Source organism: Eufriesea mexicana, unplaced genomic scaffold (genome assembly GCF_001483705.2).
Source record: "Eufriesea mexicana isolate 0111107269 unplaced genomic scaffold, ASM148370v2 scaffold1767, whole genome shotgun sequence".
Classification (NCBI taxonomy): domain Eukaryota; kingdom Metazoa; phylum Arthropoda; class Insecta; order Hymenoptera; family Apidae; genus Eufriesea; species Eufriesea mexicana.
In genome coordinates, this window is record NW_016909873.1 from 243,154 (window position 1) to 261,492 (window position 18,339).

Consider the following 18,339-nt stretch of genomic DNA (forward strand, 5'->3'; position numbering starts at 1 on the left):
CTAAACGCGCGCGCGACTACGCGATCGCGCCACGACCGAAATAATCGCTTCCTCGATCGACCGTCGACCACGACCTTGCGCCATTCCGTCGCGCGACGCGCCACATTCGCGCGCCTAGTCGTTGTCGCCGCTGTCCATGCTGTCCACGCTGTCCACGCTACGGAGATGCCGCCATCGCCATACGTATCGCGTATCAATCAGATCGACGCGGTTCAACTGGACGAGGAGATCTACAAGGTGCTTAGAAACCAAGCGAGAGAAATCGGCAAGTATCAACCGATAGAGAAGATCGATCGATGGCAACCCGAGATCGACGCGCTTCTCAAGTATCTCGTCTGGAATTTCTCGCTGCGACGCGGAAAATCGACCTTTGGTCAGCAACTGCTCGATTTGCATTACGAGAATATCACCGGCCCAAAGTCCGTGCTCTACGCGATTTTCACCATCGGTCCGGCCTACGTGCGAGACAAACTCGCCAACGCGACCGGCGCCAATCCTAATTTCACCGCGGTGCTCGATCACGTCGCGGACCTCGCCAAGCTGCTCGAGTTTCTCAATTTGCTGATATTTTTGCATCGAGGGACACAGCCTCGCGTGGTCGAGTATCTACTGGGCATTGCCAGTTCTTCCAGCACCGTTCACAAACCGAGAAACATCGGTTACTCCTACATGACCAGGGAACTACTCTGGCACAGCCTGATGGAATTGTTTACCACCGGTTTACCCATGCTTAACCTGCACTATTTCAAGCACGCGCTGAAGAAGCTGTTCGCCCGAGCCAGACGCGTTCGTTTCCAACGTTCCTTTCCCCTCATGGACTCTACCACCAGGTGCGCCTATTGCGGCGACACGCCGATCTTACCGATGCACGCCGGCTGTCGGCACATCTTTTGCTATTACTGTCTCAACGCTCACTTTACCGCCACCAACGAGTTCCAGTGTACCGAATGCGACGCGCGACTCGCCGTCCACGATATGAAAACGTACCAAGCGAAGGATTCGTAGCATCGGATCGTCGTCTCGTTACCTGCGTACTTTACCTGTACCTGTATCCGCGTAATTATTGTACCACCGTTATGTTTCATCCTTTGTTTTTCCTTTTTTATTAAAAATAGCAATACAAAATTTTCTTCTTTCGCTGTGACACAGCGTTTCGATTTATTCGAAAGTTTCCTTGGAAACGAAACGAAACGATACGCGATACGACGACACGCTAGCGTCGCTTCATAGGAATAATCGTATTACGGTATAAAAATATGCAAGCCAGTTTCGTATACCACCAGCGACGACACGCGTTGTTACATCTATCGTTCCGTTCGTTTGTTCGCATCGAGTCGTTTCGTTTGCTCGATGGACGGGCACGTCCTTCCGTTCCTTCCCAAACGCGATCCAACAATCGGACCAACGCGTTCCGATTCCTTTTCTCCCCTGCTTTTCCTTCCATCTGACCCCCTTTGCGTTCCTAACCTTGGCTGGAATGTTTTCTTCCTCTTTCTGCGATGATCGAGTTTACCTCCATCCATCCAGACGCCACTCGAATCTCCTACGATTACCTGAGACGTATACGTGGGTATACGATTAACGCTGCCACGTCCCGCTATAATACTAAGTCCGTTGATCGTAACAAGAACCTCGTCTTCTTCCACTCTTACAGGCACTATAATGAAAGCTATATCGAATCACATCGTTGCAGTTATTTTCTTACGCCTTAATCCTTCCTCTAACGATCAGAAAGAAACGCGAGATCGCATCGGCAAGGTATACGCAGCTAGATGGAACGCCTGTCGTTTCGAAACAACCAGACGGAACCGTCATATCCTTTCGCTTTATTCGTCCTTTCCTTTTCGAAAAATACCATTCCCTCGATTCGTACTTGGCCGTTCCGATTCGCCGATTCCGGCAAGAGAATTCGTTAAACGGCGCCCGCGCGATCCAACCTTTGCCATCGCGATAGGCACCACGCTTACGTTTCTTTCTTTACCTGCGAATCGTTTTCGTCGGAATACGAGTCGCGAATGCACCACCGTCCGCACTATATCGATACTATTTACTACTCTGCGCGTGGAAGCATGCTCCAGAAAGGCATGTTCGGTCAGTCGAGTGATCCCGTTCGATAGTTACTTTATTGCCCGTCTCTCGGTTTCTCTTCTCCTCTTCCGAATCGTGCGTTCGTTCGTACGTTTCAACGCGGTAGAAACGAAAGAAAGATGAGGAAAAAGGAGGAATGCCTTCCAACTAGGACGTGTACGAGAGAGAAAAAGAGAGAGAGAGAGAGAGAGAGAGAGAGAGAGAAAGAGAGAAAGATCGAGGAAAAGAGAAACGGAAAGAAAGATGCGTCACAAAAAAAATTTTCCATTTGCAACGTGTCAGGAAGAAAGGAAATAGAACGAACGTTTCGACTCGTACCGAAACCTTTCGAACGCTAGGTGTTAGATATCCTTCGTTGCGTTGCTTCTACGTTCTTACCTATCATCGTTTCTTTTCTATTTTTTCTTTTCTTTTTGTGTTTTTCTCCTATCTTATTTTTTCTTCCCTTTTTCTTCTTTTTGTTTCCTTTTTTTTCTCTTTCCTTTTAATTCGTCGAACAACCAGTAGTTGACTACGCGTACGTACGTATGTATATATGCATGAATGTGTATATGTGTACGTGTGTATGTGTGTGCGCGCATGCGTAAAATATATATATATTTTAGATAGGAACATCGAAAAACAATGTAACGTGTTTGTCTAAAAGAATTTATCGAGCACTGATCGATCATGCAAGAATCCCGAACGGCGAAAAATAGATACAGAAAAAGAGGAGGGGGGGAGGGGGAGAGAGAAGGAGAGAGAGAGAAAGAAAGAGGAAACGACTTGGTTGACACCGATAGAAATCCTGCGGTCATCGATCAAGCTTTTCCTCGAAAACAACGATCGACGTCGCGATCGAACGCTCTGCAACGTCCGATCGTTGCCGCGACAAAACAAAAATCACAATTTTTCGTTACGAAGGCATAGGCAAAGTATACGACAATCTTCTTTATCCGACCGACGCAACGATCGAGCAAAGAAAATCAAATTCGAACCGAATTAGTAGTTTCGTCTATGAAAGAAACGATCACCGTTCGACACGAGAGAACACGAGAGAACACGAGAAACGGGGACGATCGAGCACAGTCTTGTTATATCACACACACGCCCGCGCGCGCGCGCGCGTACATTTGCATACATAGAAAACATATAGCCTGTATTCCCTCTCTAATATTTCCATCGTTTTTCGAGCACGCGATCGTGCCGTACCAAAGAAGAATAATTTATGCTTAAAAAGACTTCACAAAAGACTTAGTCAAGAACTTTTAACGGTAAAATCGTTCGACTCGCTGGACATTCTCGATAAGTTTGACCGAGGCGACGTTTCCGACATATTTTTCGTTTCTCTTCGCGAGCGATAAAGCGTTAACTCGTATCGCTAATCGCGTCGCTAATCGCATCGCTGTATCTATCGATCGTTTAGAATATCGCGATTAACGGACGTTCCAACGCGTATGTATACCTCGAATAACAGCGATTGATTACAGCGAGCATAGCTTGGGCTCGTTACCAAACGCTTTCGAGACGTTCGTATACTCGCGTGAAGAAAAAAGAAAAAGAAAAAAAAAAAAAAAAGAGAATGTAGAAAAAAATGGTTTAAAATATTAATAATTTACGTAGAACGAGTATCTTGCTTTCGTAAAACAACTACCGTCGTAAATCGATTATAAACGCGTACATGCAGCTCGTTGCGCGAGGAAAAAAAAAATATCGTTCCCCGTATGTTCGTCGAGAGTACAAGAAATACACGTTGAGAAAGAAGAGAAAAAGAAGCGAAAAGAAATCTCGACGCACTCGTACGACGGCCGATTATCGGAAATTATACGGCTGCAGAATCGTTCGGCAGGTGTTGTACGATAATGATACAGTTAAATTCGAATTAGAACTTGAACGGGTATTTCGAGAAAGTCATTGGCGTGTAAAACGATCGATCGTAAGGTAAACTACGCGACTGACTCCACCCGAAATATCCACTCCTCCGACGTTCGAGGTCTTGTTAATCGCCCCCTTCGATTCGCTTCGATTCGTGGAATTATCATTTGCGATATAACTCGACGTACATTCGGCGTCCTTCGCGAATGAATAATAAATACTTTATTACTTTGTAAAACTCGAAAACGCGGCGCCGCCGCGAGAAAAGCCGAAACTCGCGGCAGTTTGCGTCGTTTCGATCTCGGCCGTTAGTTCCGAGCCTAGTTCGATTTCGCCGAATTTCGAGCTTAGTCGAGATTAAATATTTTAACTTCGCTAAGGCGAAAGGCCGCCGAACGTACGGGACATCCCTCGCCCATCGCGCGTGTCGAGTTTCGAAGCCTCGCTTCTTCGATGCTCGGTTCTACTCGTCGAACCGTTATCGCTAATTTATACTGTACGCCTATCGTTCAATCGCATCACGAACTCTTCACCGTTACACAAAAAACACATACGATAGAACGCGTCGAACGACGCCACTCGTTCAAGCATCTCGATTCGCGTTCCGTACAAAACGATATGAAAACCATTGATTCGTCGAATATCGCGCGACTACGATAGAAAGATCACTAGCAACATAAAAAAAAGCTAACGAAACGAAAGTAGTAACGAAAGTAGTTCTTAACCTAAGGCACCTATCGACCGCGTGAATCGAGGACTGCAGGCAAAAAAAATAGATACATACATATATATATATATATATATATAAAAAGAAAAAAAAAAGAAAATAAGGCGGAGCAAACAGTCCCCGATCACAAAAAGAATCATCCGTCTATTCATTCGGTGCCTAGAATCGCAAATTAACACATCAATTATACATATCTTGATCCTACCGTCGAGTCGGCGAATAGGCCCGCGTGATTTCATTTCGATTTCGATTTCGATTTCGATTTCGATTTCGATTTCGATTTCGATTCCAATTGCGATTCCGATTTCGATTTCGATTCTCGTTCCAAAAGTCTCGAAACGCAATCGAGTCTACGCACGAACGCGGGACCAGGTTTAAGTACAACGCGGTCCTGTCTAAATCTTTCTTGGATTCGTTGTCACGAATTTTGCGAAACTCGCAACGCTTATTCGTCTTTTCTACCATTTGGTATCCAGATTACACTTCTCTATCGACGACGAAGTCGTTGACGTAGTCGTTTTCCGTTCCGCACCGGGAGCCGCGCTACCGCAGAATGGACTAGTCCGTTTGTTCATTTCTGAAAACGAAGCGACATCGAGTGAAAAATGAAATACGAGCTCGTTACCGATACGACAGCGTGACTACGTTTACGTACCAGCGATTAACAGCATTATTTTACGTCTTGCACCCCAAGCGGTTATCCCGATTTCGCATAGATCTTTCTCCGTGAGCGAAGGAAAGGTAGCCATGTCCACTTCGTGAGACGTGAACAGGCCTAGCGAACAGAAAACAAGCGGCGTATATGGCGATGCGGACGAGTAGAAGAACGGGGAGGCAAAACGGAGAAGGCAAAGCGTGCAGCAGCAGGCAGGTGTTACGCGTGTATCGTCGTATAGCGTGAAGCAAAAAGGCGAGAATTTATCGGAATAAGCAGTCGGACACAAATGGATCGTCGGTTTCGCACACTCACGTATGTACTTTTCCAATCCAATGCTCGTCAGCATGCTGGTTAAATCATCGTATCGATGAGACGTGATTATGTGAGACGTGAACAGGCGTATGTACTTTTCCAATCCAATGCTCGTCAGCATGCTGGTTAAATCATCGTATCGATGAGACGTGATTTTGTTCAAATGCGAAGTGGGCGTGTGCTCCATGTAGTTGGAACTAATGCCGATCTGTCCAACGCGGTCTTTGCCGGAACCGATTCCAAAGTCAATCTCTCTGCTGAACACCGGCGTCGTTGGTTCCTTCCACAAGTCAGACGGATGGGAGGTGGTCAGTTCCTAGGTTTCCAAAAAGAACCACTGTTTTCGATTTATCGCCGCGCCCGTTGATCGAAATAGGTATCGAATAATCGCTTACCTTGTTCAAATCGGTCGTACTTATAGGAGGAATGGATTGACTGAGTCCGTAGCCGGACCAAGCGGACGTAGGAACGCGATAGTCGTTGGAACTTGGCTTGGTTTGAATCGCTTTCGCCGCTAGTAATTTCTTTTGCTCGTAGTCGAAAGGGACGAGATTCTGTTGCGCTGCCATCTCCAGCGATTTCTTCTCGCAACCCGGTGCACGACGATCGGATACCGTAAGATCGGACAACATGCTGGATAAATCTGTCGAAAAAAAGTATCGACTTTACGAGGATGATCGTTTTCCGTCGACTTTTACGACGGTTAAGACAACACGGCGGTGAATTCATCGTGGTTACTTACCTAAATTGGTACTATTCTCGGTAGGATTGACCGGAGATATGTTACGAGGACTGATAGCCGGACTAGACAGAGAACTGGAAACGCTGCTCAACGACGAATAAGCTGCCACGACGAGATCGAGATCGAGAGAGAGAGAGAGAGATAGAGAAAAAGAGAGAGAAAGAAAGAGATAAAGACAAACGATTCGTCGACTCGTCGGTTGGTATACATAGTCGGAGAAAATAAGAGGAAACAAGGCCGGAAACTTACCGCTGCCTTCTTTGCTGTCCGCCAAAGAATTACCGTTCAATCCGTGAATACTGTGAAAGCCGGCAGGCACGTTCGAATTAAGTTGTCCGATACCGGTAAAAGCGTGATTTTGCAGTCCATGGGAATGAGGTGGCATCGCGTTGTTGTGCATCACGTGCTGCGTGGTCAGCAGATGATTTAGGTGCGGGTACGGGTAAGAATGATGAAGCGGCAGTGGGGAAAACATGGACGGTATCGGTGGTAAACCCCAATGAGGCGACAAACCCATAGGATTCGGCGAATGAGGTACAGGCGACACGCAGTACGGAGGATTCTGCGTGTTTATCGTCAATATATCCGAGAGACTGCCAATCAGATTGTTGGGACCTGCGAATCACACGCGGTCGCGTTTTTAGTCGCTTTCGCGCTAACCGGACGACTCTCTCGGATCGGCAGAATCGAAATGACACTCACTGGAACCGTTGCTAGCGTTTCCCTGAAAGATATTGGCAGCGTTCGGGATGTGATAGGTGGCAGGTATCTCGGCGTGTACCCTCGGCTCTTCCAGACCCAACAGTTGTTTTCTCGCTTCGTAAATATTACTGGCGTTTCGTTCGATTCCTTTGATGATCACGGACAACGTGTTCTGTTTCGGTTTGTGCCTCACGTTTATGAACACGTCCAACGATTGCATCAATTGGGAAACGTTCTCGGTATCGACCGAGGACATGGACTCTTCGGGAAGGTCGAACATCAAGACCAAAGGCAGAGAACCCTGTAGAAAAATTTCCTTTGCTCTTAAAAGATACCATTTTTTTTTACGTCATCTTTAACCGAATACGCAAACACGAGCGGCGTTATCGGTCCGATGGCATTAACGGAGGCCGTGCATGCATGCGTGCGTGCGTGCGTGCGTGCGTGCGTGCGTGCGTGTATACGTGCGTGCGGTCGCGCGCTCGCGTACGAGAGCAAGAGAGCGGGGGCAGGGGAGATTGAGAGGCGGTATAAAGGAACGTTATAAAGGAGAAAAGAAAAGCAAAGAGATAAGAGGTTCACCGATTGCCGATAAGAGAATCGAATCACGGGAACAACATGACCTACCACTAGCTGTTGCCGGGCCAAGTAAACGTTGTGGATGCCACCTGTGATGGTAACGTTGCTCTTCTTCAAGCTCGGTATGTTCGGATCCCCGGCGTCGGGGAACATTATCTGAGTGCCCGTGCGCTGCATGATCATCTTCAAATTACCGCTCTGTTTGCCGAGCACGATGCCGTGATGTTGCGGCGATATCTCCATCGACATTTGTACTTGTATTTGACTCTACGCAGAGGCGAGAAGACACGGTGAACATCGAGGACGCGAGGTCTGCGGACGAGAAGGTGAAACGAAACGGCGGTTCACTTACAGCTAAGTTTTGGCACATGTAGTGAATGAGAAGCACGGTCGCTTCCTTCACTTGCGATACCTCCCATTCGCAACCCTTAACCACGACCAGGGTGGCGTGCAATTTCGGTCTGGTACGAAACATCACTTGGACGTTGTATTTCTCCTGAATTTTAACCACGTACGGCGAAGTTGAATCCGGCACGGCCTGCGACGCGCCCATGATCGGCAACTCGAAGGAAAAGATCAGAGGCGTGAGATTCCTGACGCGTGCATGGGCCCGTTCCACGCCTTCCATCTCACCCGCGATCGACACCTGATTGCTCTTCTCCTGATGATTGCTCCGATTACTGTCCGGAAAATGGATGTGACATCCAGTTTCCTCCATCACCCGTTTAATCGTCAGTCCGCCCTTTCCGATGATGTGCGAGTGGTCGGTGTAACTAACGTCCAGCTTCATGGTTACCCTGTTGCTTTGCCTCGTGTCCAAAATTTCCATTATCTTCTCCTTCGCTGCTCGCACGTCATCCGGTCGACCCGCGACCTTTATATGCGGATCTTTCTTCGACTTTGCTCCGATCTTCAGACGTGACGGCCACGTAACGAAGGTGTTCGTTTCCTCCATGATGTTATGAAAAAACGTGTCCGCTGGCTTGGGTCCGTCATTATCACCTAGAAGCATCTGTTCCAATTTCCGGCGATCAACGCGAAATCTTTCTTGCTGCAGGTCGTATGGAATCGAAAGGGGCGATCGGCATGGCGGTAGCGAGCGTTGGCGAACGGAAAGATGGAGAGCGATCGGCATCGATATCGGAGAAGCGCGATGGCGGGAGCACGGTTCAACGGCGAAGTCGGTCGAAACCGTAGCGGATAACGCGACGGGAAAGATAAATTTGGCCGATAAACAGCGGCAAATCGAGCGACATAGAGAGCAATGGAAAAATACGCACCGTCCTCGACGTTAGAGAACCGTTAGACTTTCTACGCGGCATGTTGACTTTTGCACTCGACACTTGCAATATGCACGCGATCCCAGGCGCGTGTTCGATCGTCCATCGAACGTTACGTAAAAGCCTAGCCAGCTAGGATCTATACGCGCGCTTGATTTTTCGCCGCGTTGTACGACGCCGCCTTCGCGTGGTCCTCGATCGAATTAGTTTCGAGCGTTACTTACCACTCGCGGAAAGGTGAACGCTCCCTAAGCGAGAACGTCGCGGTGAAAGATGACGCGGATATTACTTTTCGTTTCGTTGGTCGCGGAGGCGATCGAGAGAAGAAATCGCGGGCATCGATGGCGTTTCGCACAGGTTCGGTAGAACGCGGTGCGCCCAGCACGGCGAGGGAGTACCCGAGGTGGGAGATAGGAAAGGTGGCGGGTGCGGGGTAGAGAAGGGAAGCGAGAAGGAAAGAGCAATTTGCACGGTCGGTGGACGAGGACTGCGTTACGCCGGAGATAACGGTACGCGGGAAGGAAATACAAGGCGGCCGATTCGGCCGGTCGGTTAACGCGAGCGAGACTGGTTCGCACGACGTCTCGCTTTCTCGCCGAGGAATTCGCGGGACGCCGTCGTCTCCGTATAAATAGAATGCCTTCTTCTTCCCTATGCGTCGCGGTTACATCCCTTTCCCCGTCATTGCCCCGTCATTGCGTCCCGTCATTGTCCCGTGATCGTCCCGTCGCGTATTCGTCCGTTTACCACCGTGAGGTGCCATACGAGCGCCGTTAGCACGCGCGCCGCGTGCGATTCGAGGGAAAAATCGGCGGTAACACGGCGGAAAGATCTTTGGGGAAAGTTTCGCTGTCCCGCGATCGCGTAAAAATAAAAGTCACCGCGGCGAGTGTACGGGAGGGTTACGCGCGGCAAACGTATATCTACGTCAGGTGCAACGACCTCGGTGTTCTCTAGCTTTTCGTCCTCGAGAAAGGACGTCGAGCCGTGGTCGGAGCGATCGTTGGAACGCTCGATGGGCGAAAAATCCACGGGCGACTCGTTCGTGCAACGAATGCGAGATATCGATTACATCGGTCAGACGTTACAAAGGTCTCGCCGCGCATAACGCGTCGAGCTTTTTATCGGCCGACCAAGATTATCGGCGATAAGAGCCGGGGAAAGGTTGGCGTACGACACTTGGATTGCATGGATTTTTTTGCAGGTCGAAAGTGGAAATTCGATTTGCGAGGTCACCCCGGTAATCTCGCGGCTCGCGAATGACGTAAGCACGGTATATCGGTAAAAAGCAACGAATCGGCCACTCTCGTCTTTTCTCGCCTCCGAGAGATACCACGGGCGAATCTCCGTTGGCGAGAAAGCAACGAAAAGACGAAACAGCGAAACGGAAGAAAGAGAAAAACGTGGAAAGATACGGTTGCTTACCCTCGTGTCCAAAATTTCCATTATCTTCTCCTTCGCTGCTCGCACGTCATCCGGTCGACCCGCGACCTTTATATGCGGATCTGTAAAAGAACGACGAAACGGATTATGCAACGAGACGACAACGACAACGACTACGCGTTATCCTTTCGAGCGGCAGCGGCGAGGCGACTCGCGACGGAACGCGCGCGATCGGCCGAGCGTGTGTGCCGGAGTAGAACCGGTGGAACCGACTCGGACCATCGGTCAACCATCCATTACACCCCGTGCGCGGCTTTTAATATTCTCCGAGCGCCGCTTCTTCGAATATCCTCTCTTCCTGGATACCAGACACTCCGAATTCGAGGACGATCACGCATACGCCTAGTCATGCGAACGCGATAGTCGTCGAATCGCGGCTCGATCCGCTAGATCCGACCCTCTCTCTCTCCTCTCTCTCTCTCTCTCTCTCTCTCCCCCTCTTTCTCCTTCTTCACCGGACGGAAGAGAGAGAGAGAGAGAGAGAGAGAGAGAGAGAGAGACAGCGCGCGTTCGCGTTCGTAACGAATAAACAGAGCGAAATGTAAAGAAGAAACGCGCAGGGATCACGAGTGGAAACTTTATCGGGCGAGTGTTCGTTCCGAAATTCGCGACCGTTTGGATTTGGAAACGAGAACGGCGAGCAAAGAGGTAAGTTGGATGGAAAGCGTTGATCGATGCCGCGGAAGAAAGGACGAAAGAAAAGCCATACAGGATTGCACGAAACGGAGAAATTTTGGCAAAAGATCGATAGCCAGCGACGAATTGGCATAAAAATAGCGAGGATACGGAGAGGATAACGAGCAAGCCGGTTGCTAAGAGGAGAAAACTCGACCCGAATCGAAGCGGTGACTCAAAAATAGATGGCGAACGATCGCGCGGACGACCTTCGCAAATCTGCTAGCTGCGCGACGGAGATAACGCGCGCGCGACCCGCCGACTCTCCATCCTCGCACGCTCCATCGTGACCGACAGTTTGCTCGTTTCGAGAGAACGCGAAACACGCGCGATCGGCCATCCAGATACAGGCGTCCGCGGCGACTACGGAACATTTTCGTCCATGTAATCCCGCGCTCTGGTTGCGTAACAACGAGAAGGCATCGATAAACCGCGACGGTTCGAATTTTTTCGTCCGCGTACGCGTTACATACATCGGCCACCTCGATTCGCGATATTCCTCTCTTCGTTCCTCCTCGAGAAAGCTGCTCGGTCGACGCCGAAACTATCGAGATTCGACCGATCCCGATGGTCCCGCGACCATGGACGTCGTGGTCGCGATCGCGATCGCGGTCGTGGCAGCTACGAAATCCGGGACCATTTCGCGTGGATCGAGTTATCTCGACGAGCGACGTATCGTTGCTATGCAAGCGAAGATAAACTTCGTCACGCGTATCGCGAACCGACTTTCGTAACATTCTCATTTCGCCGAGACCTCGATGAAGGGTAACCTTTTCTCCGGCTAAACAGGCGACCCGAACGAAATTAAATTAGATTCCACTCGCTTCGTCGCGATGAAACTCTAACGTGAATCCGCTACCTCGGCTGCCACGTCCGATACGCACTCCATCATCGAGCCACTCGTCGTTTCACGCGATACCATCGATCCACGATACGCGTGTTTATCGACGAAAACCGTATCCAACGATAAAGAGAAAGATTCGGTGTTTGCCGAATCGAATCGCGATTCCCCGAGATTCCACGTCGTCGTCGTCGTCGTCGTCGTCGTCGATTACTCCGTTCGACGTTGTTACGTTTATCGGCCGGTGAACGAAACGAACGCGGGGCTAACGCCGGGACCGTGTCGAACACTTTGCCGGACGGGGAGAGGAGGAGACGCGGAAATCCTTGCATAATTTCGCGTTCGTCGATTGGAGATACGTATACGGATACGGATACGGATACGGACACGCTCGACCTCGTACTCGACCTTTTAAAATCTCGAAAGTGGAATACACAGCGCTCCGTGGACGAATGTCATTGTGACGCGCCTTTGAGTCGTAAACCGATGCACGCGTACGCGTTACGCAGCCGAATTAGGATGAATCGACTCGGATCGACAGCGACGACGACGACGAGGACGAAAGACGAGGACGAATGGGTCCCGATATCGAAACGACTGGAAATTTAACGACGAAAGGGGGATTCTTCATGGGCAGTAAGATTGGTGGTAGGAGAGGTAGAAAATCGGTAGGAGGTAAAACAGACGGGGACCTATTTATACCGGATTACGCGCGGTTTGTCGTGCACAATGGGTTTGTTCGGTGGCAGTGCACGAAGGAGAAGAGGCGACGAACAGCTGTTCGGGTCACGAGGAAGGGATGAATCACCGAAAAGTTTCCATGGCGTGTGGAAGGCGAGGAAAGGCCACCGAGCAAACGCCCGAGCCGGAGCCGGAGCCGGAGTCGTACCCGTACCCGTACGAGCGAACGGGACGACGACGACGAACGACGATGGACGACGAAACGTTTCCGTTCGACGTCGCTCGACTCTCGGTCGCGAGTCGCGAGTCGCGACTCCGACGCACGCGATACGCACCGGGAAACGCGTTTTACTTTGCCGACACGCGCTACTGCGCTAGACCGAGAGTCGTTTCGTAATCACTTTCGATTAATGGGTGCGCTCTAATTATCGGGGCTGCTGCTGCTGCCGCCGTTGCTGCCGTTGCTACCGCTGCTACGTTCGCGTAATCGTCACGCGATTTCCTCGACGACGGACGTCGCGAGCGAATCGAAACGAATTCGCGCCGGTTTGGACCAAAAGGACCAAAGGTCTCCCTCTCTCGCGCCGTTCTCGATCGGTACGGGAGGAGAAAAATTACGCGAACGCTGGCGTATAGCACGGTGGAGAAAGAATCGCGCGACGCGAGAATTCGCGTACGCGAACCGCAAATAGACGTAAGAAAATACGCGATACCAACGCGTCAGCTGGCGAGCCAAGGCAACGCAACCTATCCACTGACGTAATCGTTCGCCGTGTATATGTAACGAGGTTTCGGTCGGTAAACGATAAACGGAGCAACGGGAACGGGAACGAAGACGAAGAAGACGAAGACGAAGACGAAGACCGGCAGGAAAAGTAGAGCCGTGACGAAGCAGGAACCGCGACCGATGGATCCCGTACCGCCAAGGTCGACGGTGTCGTCGAACCTAGGTACAACATACCACCTACGACGCGTCGCGATCGCGTCATCGCGTTATGCATCGTTTCCGGTTAGTCGAGCGACGTGCTCGCGCGCACGCGCGCACGCGAGCTCTTTTCTCCGATAGGATCGAAATGGTTGGTACGCGAAACAGGATGCAGAACTTTTCGAATCCTCGAACGCGATTCCGTGCAACGAGCGGCGGCGAACGTGCTTCGGAGAAGGTACGAGTCGGCGCAGGCGCGGACTTACCTTTCTTCGACTTTGCTCCGATCTTCAGACGTGACGGCCACGTAACGAAGGTGTTCGTTTCCTCCATGATCTGTAATAAATGGAAAAGGTCCAGTTTAATCGCGTGAAACTGCATTGCAATCGCGCGCGTATGCGTGCGCGCCGGCCATCGAGAAATCGGTCAGACCGTCCGTTAGGCCAACGACGCGCGTATAATTCCGCGAGGATGGCGAAAACACTCGAATATCGAACGTTACCACGGTCATCGTTGTCGACTGGTGATGGTATCTCGATCGGTATCGATCTCCTTAGCGAGACTCGATGAACAATCGGCCAACAGTCGGCCAAGAGTGGGTGAATCAGCGGCAAGGAGAAAGAGAGGAAAAAACGAAACGATAGCGCGGAAGGAAGAAGAAGAGAGCAAAGACACTCGGCTGCCACTTTTGTCACGGTCACTGTTCGCTGCGATTAACTGGATATCTCAAACGAGAGACATGACCGCGTCGCGCGATCTCTTCGGCAACGAGGAAGCCTGGCTCGGATCGGGACCGAAGTAGAAAGAATCTGGAATGAGAGGAGACAGCTCCGGGTGACGTACTTTCACTGCCACGACTGTCGAGAGCCGCGGAACGTCCGGCCGCGTTATCCGTTCACTTCATCGTGACTATCCGATACTCGCGCGCGCGCGCGCGAGTGCACGATCCGCGCGATCGCGCGAGTCGACGTGCCGACGACCACCACGACGACCACCACCACGACGACCACCACCACGACGACGACCACGTCGATCGTTACGTACGATCGATGGATCTTCGTCAACGATTTTTCTATCGCGATATCTTTTTTTTCCAATTCCACCGCCCTGGTCGCCGCCCCCCGCCCTCTCGAATCCAAGACTTCCTATCGGTGGAAACGCTACCGGTCACGAGCGTTCGATCGAGGGGGCTCTGCTCGTTCTCCGGATCGGCTACCGGCTAACCGAGTCAACGTCGAGTAACGTTAGCGCACACTTTTCGCACAAACACGGTAAAAGGTTTGGCGGCGGTCGGTAACTGGAAACGGTAGTTTCCAACGTGGAGAATGGAAAGCCCGTGGAGAACCGTAGACGCGTGGAGAACTATATCGCGGGGGGACGGCTGGCGACGGTTTCCACCGTGACCGGCTGGCTGTTTCTCGTAGGAGCAACGATATATTTCCGAATCCACGGCTACGCAAGTTTCTCGTTTTTACCGCGTCCGGATCACTGGCACGACTGACTGACTAACAGCAGATAATGTAACGGGACGGCTCGGTGAAGCACCTCCCACTCATCGTCGTCGCGCCGCTAGCCGTCTCCGTTCCTCCGGGCCCTCGTTCTCCCTCCACCGATGCCGCCGCCGATGCCGCCGCCGATGCTGCCGCCGATGCCGCCGCTGCGGCCGAGAAACGACAGAGCAGAAACCGAGCAACGCGGTGGCGACCCGACCACCACGGACCAGAACATCTCGCCCGTTTCCGCCCGTTTCCGCCTCTTTCCACGGACCTCCTTCTCCCTCTCTCTCTCTCTCTCTCTCTCTCTCTCTCTCTCTCTCTCTCTCTCTCTCCTTTACTCACTCGCTCTCTCGTTCCGTCTCCTCGCCTCTTCGCCGCGACGATTTAAAGAGCCAAACGCGAGAACAGGTAGTTTTCAGCACAGCCCGGCCGCACGATTCACCCACCTACCCGGGGAGACGACGTTGGTCTCCGTTTTCCATGGAAATGGAACGATTGGCGGGAGCAAGAGGAAACGCGAACGAGAACGCGGCCGGATTGGAATCGAGACACACGAGTGCGAGCAAACGTGGAACGAAGCTGAGCGAGACCGGACAAATACGTGGAAGTAACACGACCGGAAAGTTTCACGGTCGGTCGTTCGATGGAACGCGTGAATCTCCTTCGAACGCGGTTACCTGGAAGCGCGCGAGGTATATTTTGCGACCAGGTACCATCGTAAAAGTTTCAACGGGCAAACCTTTCCACCCGATTTACAGAGGCAAAGGCACATTTCGGATATACGCGTACCACCGGTGTACAGGTCAATTTTATTCCACCGCGACATTTCTCCCTCGTTAAGCTTCACTTCCGCGTACTCTTGTCCCTTTGTATTAGCCTCTCGGAAACGGTGTGTGCGCGCGTACCTGAAAAACGCGTTCTACGTTTCTCGACAACGGTATATAGCTAGACCGAATTACTCGCACCGGCGTAACTATTCTTCAACCGGATTATCCTTGGACGAAGATTTACGCGACACCTGTTACCAGCCTGCGCGCGAAACCGATCGGTTCCCGTGAAAAGTCGCCACCTACCGCGACGCGTCCCTCTACCGCGATCGTCCGCGCTCGCAAAAGCGCACCACCATTCAGACGAATATTCGTAAAAGTTGGCACCGATGACTACCGAGAGGATAAATAGAGCTCGGCGTCCAGTGACTCTCTCGTTAAAATTACGTACCGCGTGTAACGTGGTATTTCGAGAGGACCTATCGCGACACCGATTCGCGTTGGCACGCGACGCCCTTTAACGAGCGGAATGGCTATTTCGTGGAAGCCGCCGAGATTCGAGTGCGTTCGATCGCGTATTTCTTCGATTCTCCACTCGGTTTCCATGAAAATAAGAGAAAACCGGAGAAAATGGAAGAATGTCGGAGATATCGATCGTTTTCTCTTGCGTACGAGCCGAGAATTCGGAAAACGAGAGAGGATAGGATCGAGCGGGTAATTCAGCGGAAACGACGACGCACGCGCGAAAAAATGTTTCGACGCAGAGGTTCGAGTGATTGGGATCGAGTGCGTAGCGGCGAGTCGTGTAAAGCCGGTCTATAAATAATCCAGCGGTGTATTTCCAGGGCCCCTTTTACGCAACGTGTCAACGATAAGGATAAGCGCGAACGTTGCCTTCGAGCGCGTTCGCCAACCATTCCCTGCACTCGCCTGCCTCTATGCGTTCTACGCCACGCGCGTTTATCCTTCTCTCCGACTATTCGCGAGTACATCGACAGCCACGGTACGCTACCTTCGCGTCTCTACGCTTTTCTCCTGCAAATTTTGTCGTAAAGATAACGATAAATTCGACTCGATTGGCATACAGCAGTAGCGACGTCGAATGAAATCGCATAATCGCGAGGTCGCGTCGCGAACCTCGATTCGCGAAGCCCGTACCATCCTTCTCCTTCTCCTTCTTCTCCTTCTTCTCCTTCTTCTTCTTCTTCTTCTTCTTCTTCTTCTTCTTCTTCTTCTCGACGCCTCTAACTTCTCTTGTCAATTTACCGAAAAAACGAGAATAAGGAGAATCGGAAAAGAAAAAGCAGAGAGCAAACTCGATAAACGTAACGGCGAGGAAATTGAGAAAAACGACGATTCTCGCGCACGCCCGTTCGAGTTTGATTGTCAGACCTAGCATCGTCCATCCGAATGTGTCGGCAAAGACGAGAAGGACGAAACGCACTTACGTTATGAAAAAACGTGTCCGCTGGCTTGGGTCCGTCATTATCACCTGTAAACAAAGCAAATTGCACGATCAGGGTACAACGAACTCTAGTTTCTTTTCTTCCTCTCTGTTTTCGCTACATTCCACTCTCGATGATGGAGGATCATACGCGAGGACGAGTAGACATTCGGAGGAGCGCGATATTAACCCGTGTCGAAATTCGCGACTCCAGCTGCGACTTTCAAACATCGATTTCGCGGTCGACACGCCAACCAAACGGATAAACTTATCGCTCGTATTTACGCGATTCGCTCGATTCCGACGCGGCTGTAAATATCTACACGGAGCGCGTCTCGATCAAAATAAACGTTACGATCGCGAGATACTCGTAATCGCGACCAACTAGCATATTTGACAGTCCCACTAATTCCGTTTACAAACAGATGATCTATTTAAATCGTAGCGTTCGGGACACACGGTCGGATTATATGCTCGTATACCGGATAAGGAAGAAAGCGAGAAAGAGAAAGACCGAGAGCGAGAGGGCGGGCGGGGGGGAGAGTGAGAGGGGGAGAGAAAGAGAGACAGAGAGAGAGAGAGAGAAAGATATTCTGTAGGAAATCGAATGACTGGCCACTCACCTAGAAGCATCTGTTCCAATTTCCGGCGATCAACGCGAAATCTTTCTTGCTGCAGGTCGTCCGGATTACCGATGCCAAGCACAGCCGCGATGTCGCACAATTCCTCGCGACTTTCGAAGCCCGATTTACCGGAAACGCTGGTCGTCATGGTGCCCTCCGATGTCTCGGACATCGTCTCCGTCGTTCTTCTCTCGTTTTGTATCACCTCGTCGGGCCTCATCTTGTCCAAATTCTTCGACACCGTGTTTCTTCACCGACTCTTCACCGTTCCAGTCTCAATCTTCCCTCTGCAGAAACAAAATCACGAAACGAAACACGATTTAGTTATTCGCTCGACTCCGGCTAATGCGCGCACGGTCAAGGATAAAGAGATCGAGGTCAACGAAAACGCGAAATCTGTCCATATATATCTCGCTCGCGGTATCGGCGCATTTTCTTCTTTTTCTTTTTCTTTCTTTCTTTCTCTCTCCCTCCTTCCCTCCCTCTCTCCCGCCCTCCCTCC

The 18,339-nt window shown here is 51.0% G+C and overlaps 3 protein-coding genes and 1 long non-coding RNA gene across 4 annotated transcripts; 1 reads left to right on the top strand and 3 right to left on the bottom strand.

Annotated features, from left to right (window-relative positions):
* The first annotated feature begins 150 nt into the window (after positions 1-150).
* Pex2 (peroxisomal biogenesis factor 2) lies at positions 151-1,068 on the top strand. The gene has a single exon (XM_017901842.1). It carries the CDS (start codon positions 166-168, stop codon positions 1,003-1,005), a length of 840 nt encoding a protein of 279 aa, XP_017757331.1. The 5' UTR covers positions 151-165; the 3' UTR covers positions 1,006-1,068.
* Positions 1,069-4,778: 3,710 nt separating this feature from the next.
* BicC (protein bicaudal C) lies at positions 4,779-8,626 on the bottom strand. Its single transcript, XM_017901852.1, has 9 exons — positions 8,015-8,626; positions 7,711-7,929; positions 7,084-7,384; positions 6,631-6,996; positions 6,382-6,483; positions 6,035-6,282; positions 5,727-5,955; positions 5,325-5,444; positions 4,779-5,246 (listed from the first exon to the last, which is right to left on the bottom strand). Exons 1-9 carry the CDS (start codon positions 8,615-8,617, stop codon positions 5,128-5,130), a joined length of 2,307 nt encoding a protein of 768 aa, XP_017757341.1. The 5' UTR covers positions 8,618-8,626; the 3' UTR covers positions 4,779-5,127.
* A 1,744-nt stretch (positions 8,627-10,370) lies between these two features.
* LOC108548762 (uncharacterized) lies at positions 10,371-15,120 on the bottom strand. The gene is made up of 3 exons (XR_001890281.1): positions 14,010-15,120; positions 13,774-13,843; positions 10,371-10,447 (listed from the first exon to the last, which is right to left on the bottom strand). It is a non-coding gene; the product is annotated as an uncharacterized LOC108548762 (long non-coding RNA).
* A 1,658-nt stretch (positions 15,121-16,778) lies between these two features.
* LOC108548699 (protein bicaudal C-like) lies at positions 16,779-18,252 on the bottom strand. Its single transcript, XM_017901776.1, has 3 exons — positions 17,838-18,252; positions 17,219-17,262; positions 16,779-16,805 (listed from the first exon to the last, which is right to left on the bottom strand). Exons 1-3 carry the CDS (start codon positions 18,055-18,057, stop codon positions 16,779-16,781), a joined length of 291 nt encoding a protein of 96 aa, XP_017757265.1. The 5' UTR covers positions 18,058-18,252.
* Positions 18,253-18,339: the final 87 nt, after the last annotated feature.

What these genes read in the sequence shown, in the direction of transcription:
- Pex2 (XM_017901842.1), top strand. Translation starts at nt 166, where the DNA reads ATGCCGCCATCGCCATACGTATCGCGTATCAATCAGATCGACGCGGTT.
- BicC (XM_017901852.1), bottom strand. Translation starts at nt 8,617, where the DNA reads ATGGAGGAAACGAACACCTTCGTTACGTGGCCGTCACGTCTGAAGATC. An exon ending in GTACGACCGATTTGAACAAG is followed by an intron (nt 5,956 to 6,034) that starts GTAAGCGATTAT and finishes TTGGAAACCTAG; the next exon opens with GAACTGACCACCTCCCATCC. An exon ending in TGGATTGGAAAAGTACATAC is followed by an intron (nt 5,445 to 5,726) that starts GCCTGTTCACGT and finishes TCTGTTCGCTAG; the next exon opens with GCCTGTTCACGTCTCACGAA.
- LOC108548699 (XM_017901776.1), bottom strand. Translation starts at nt 18,057, where the DNA reads ATGAGGCCCGACGAGGTGATACAAAACGAGAGAAGAACGACGGAGACG. An exon ending in ATTGGAACAGATGCTTCTAG is followed by an intron (nt 17,263 to 17,837) that starts GTGAGTGGCCAG and finishes CTTTGTTTACAG; the next exon opens with GTGATAATGACGGACCCAAG. An exon ending in CGGACACGTTTTTTCATAAC is followed by an intron (nt 16,806 to 17,218) that starts GTAAGTGCGTTT and finishes CAAAATTTGCAG; the next exon opens with GAGAAAAGCGTAGAGACGCG.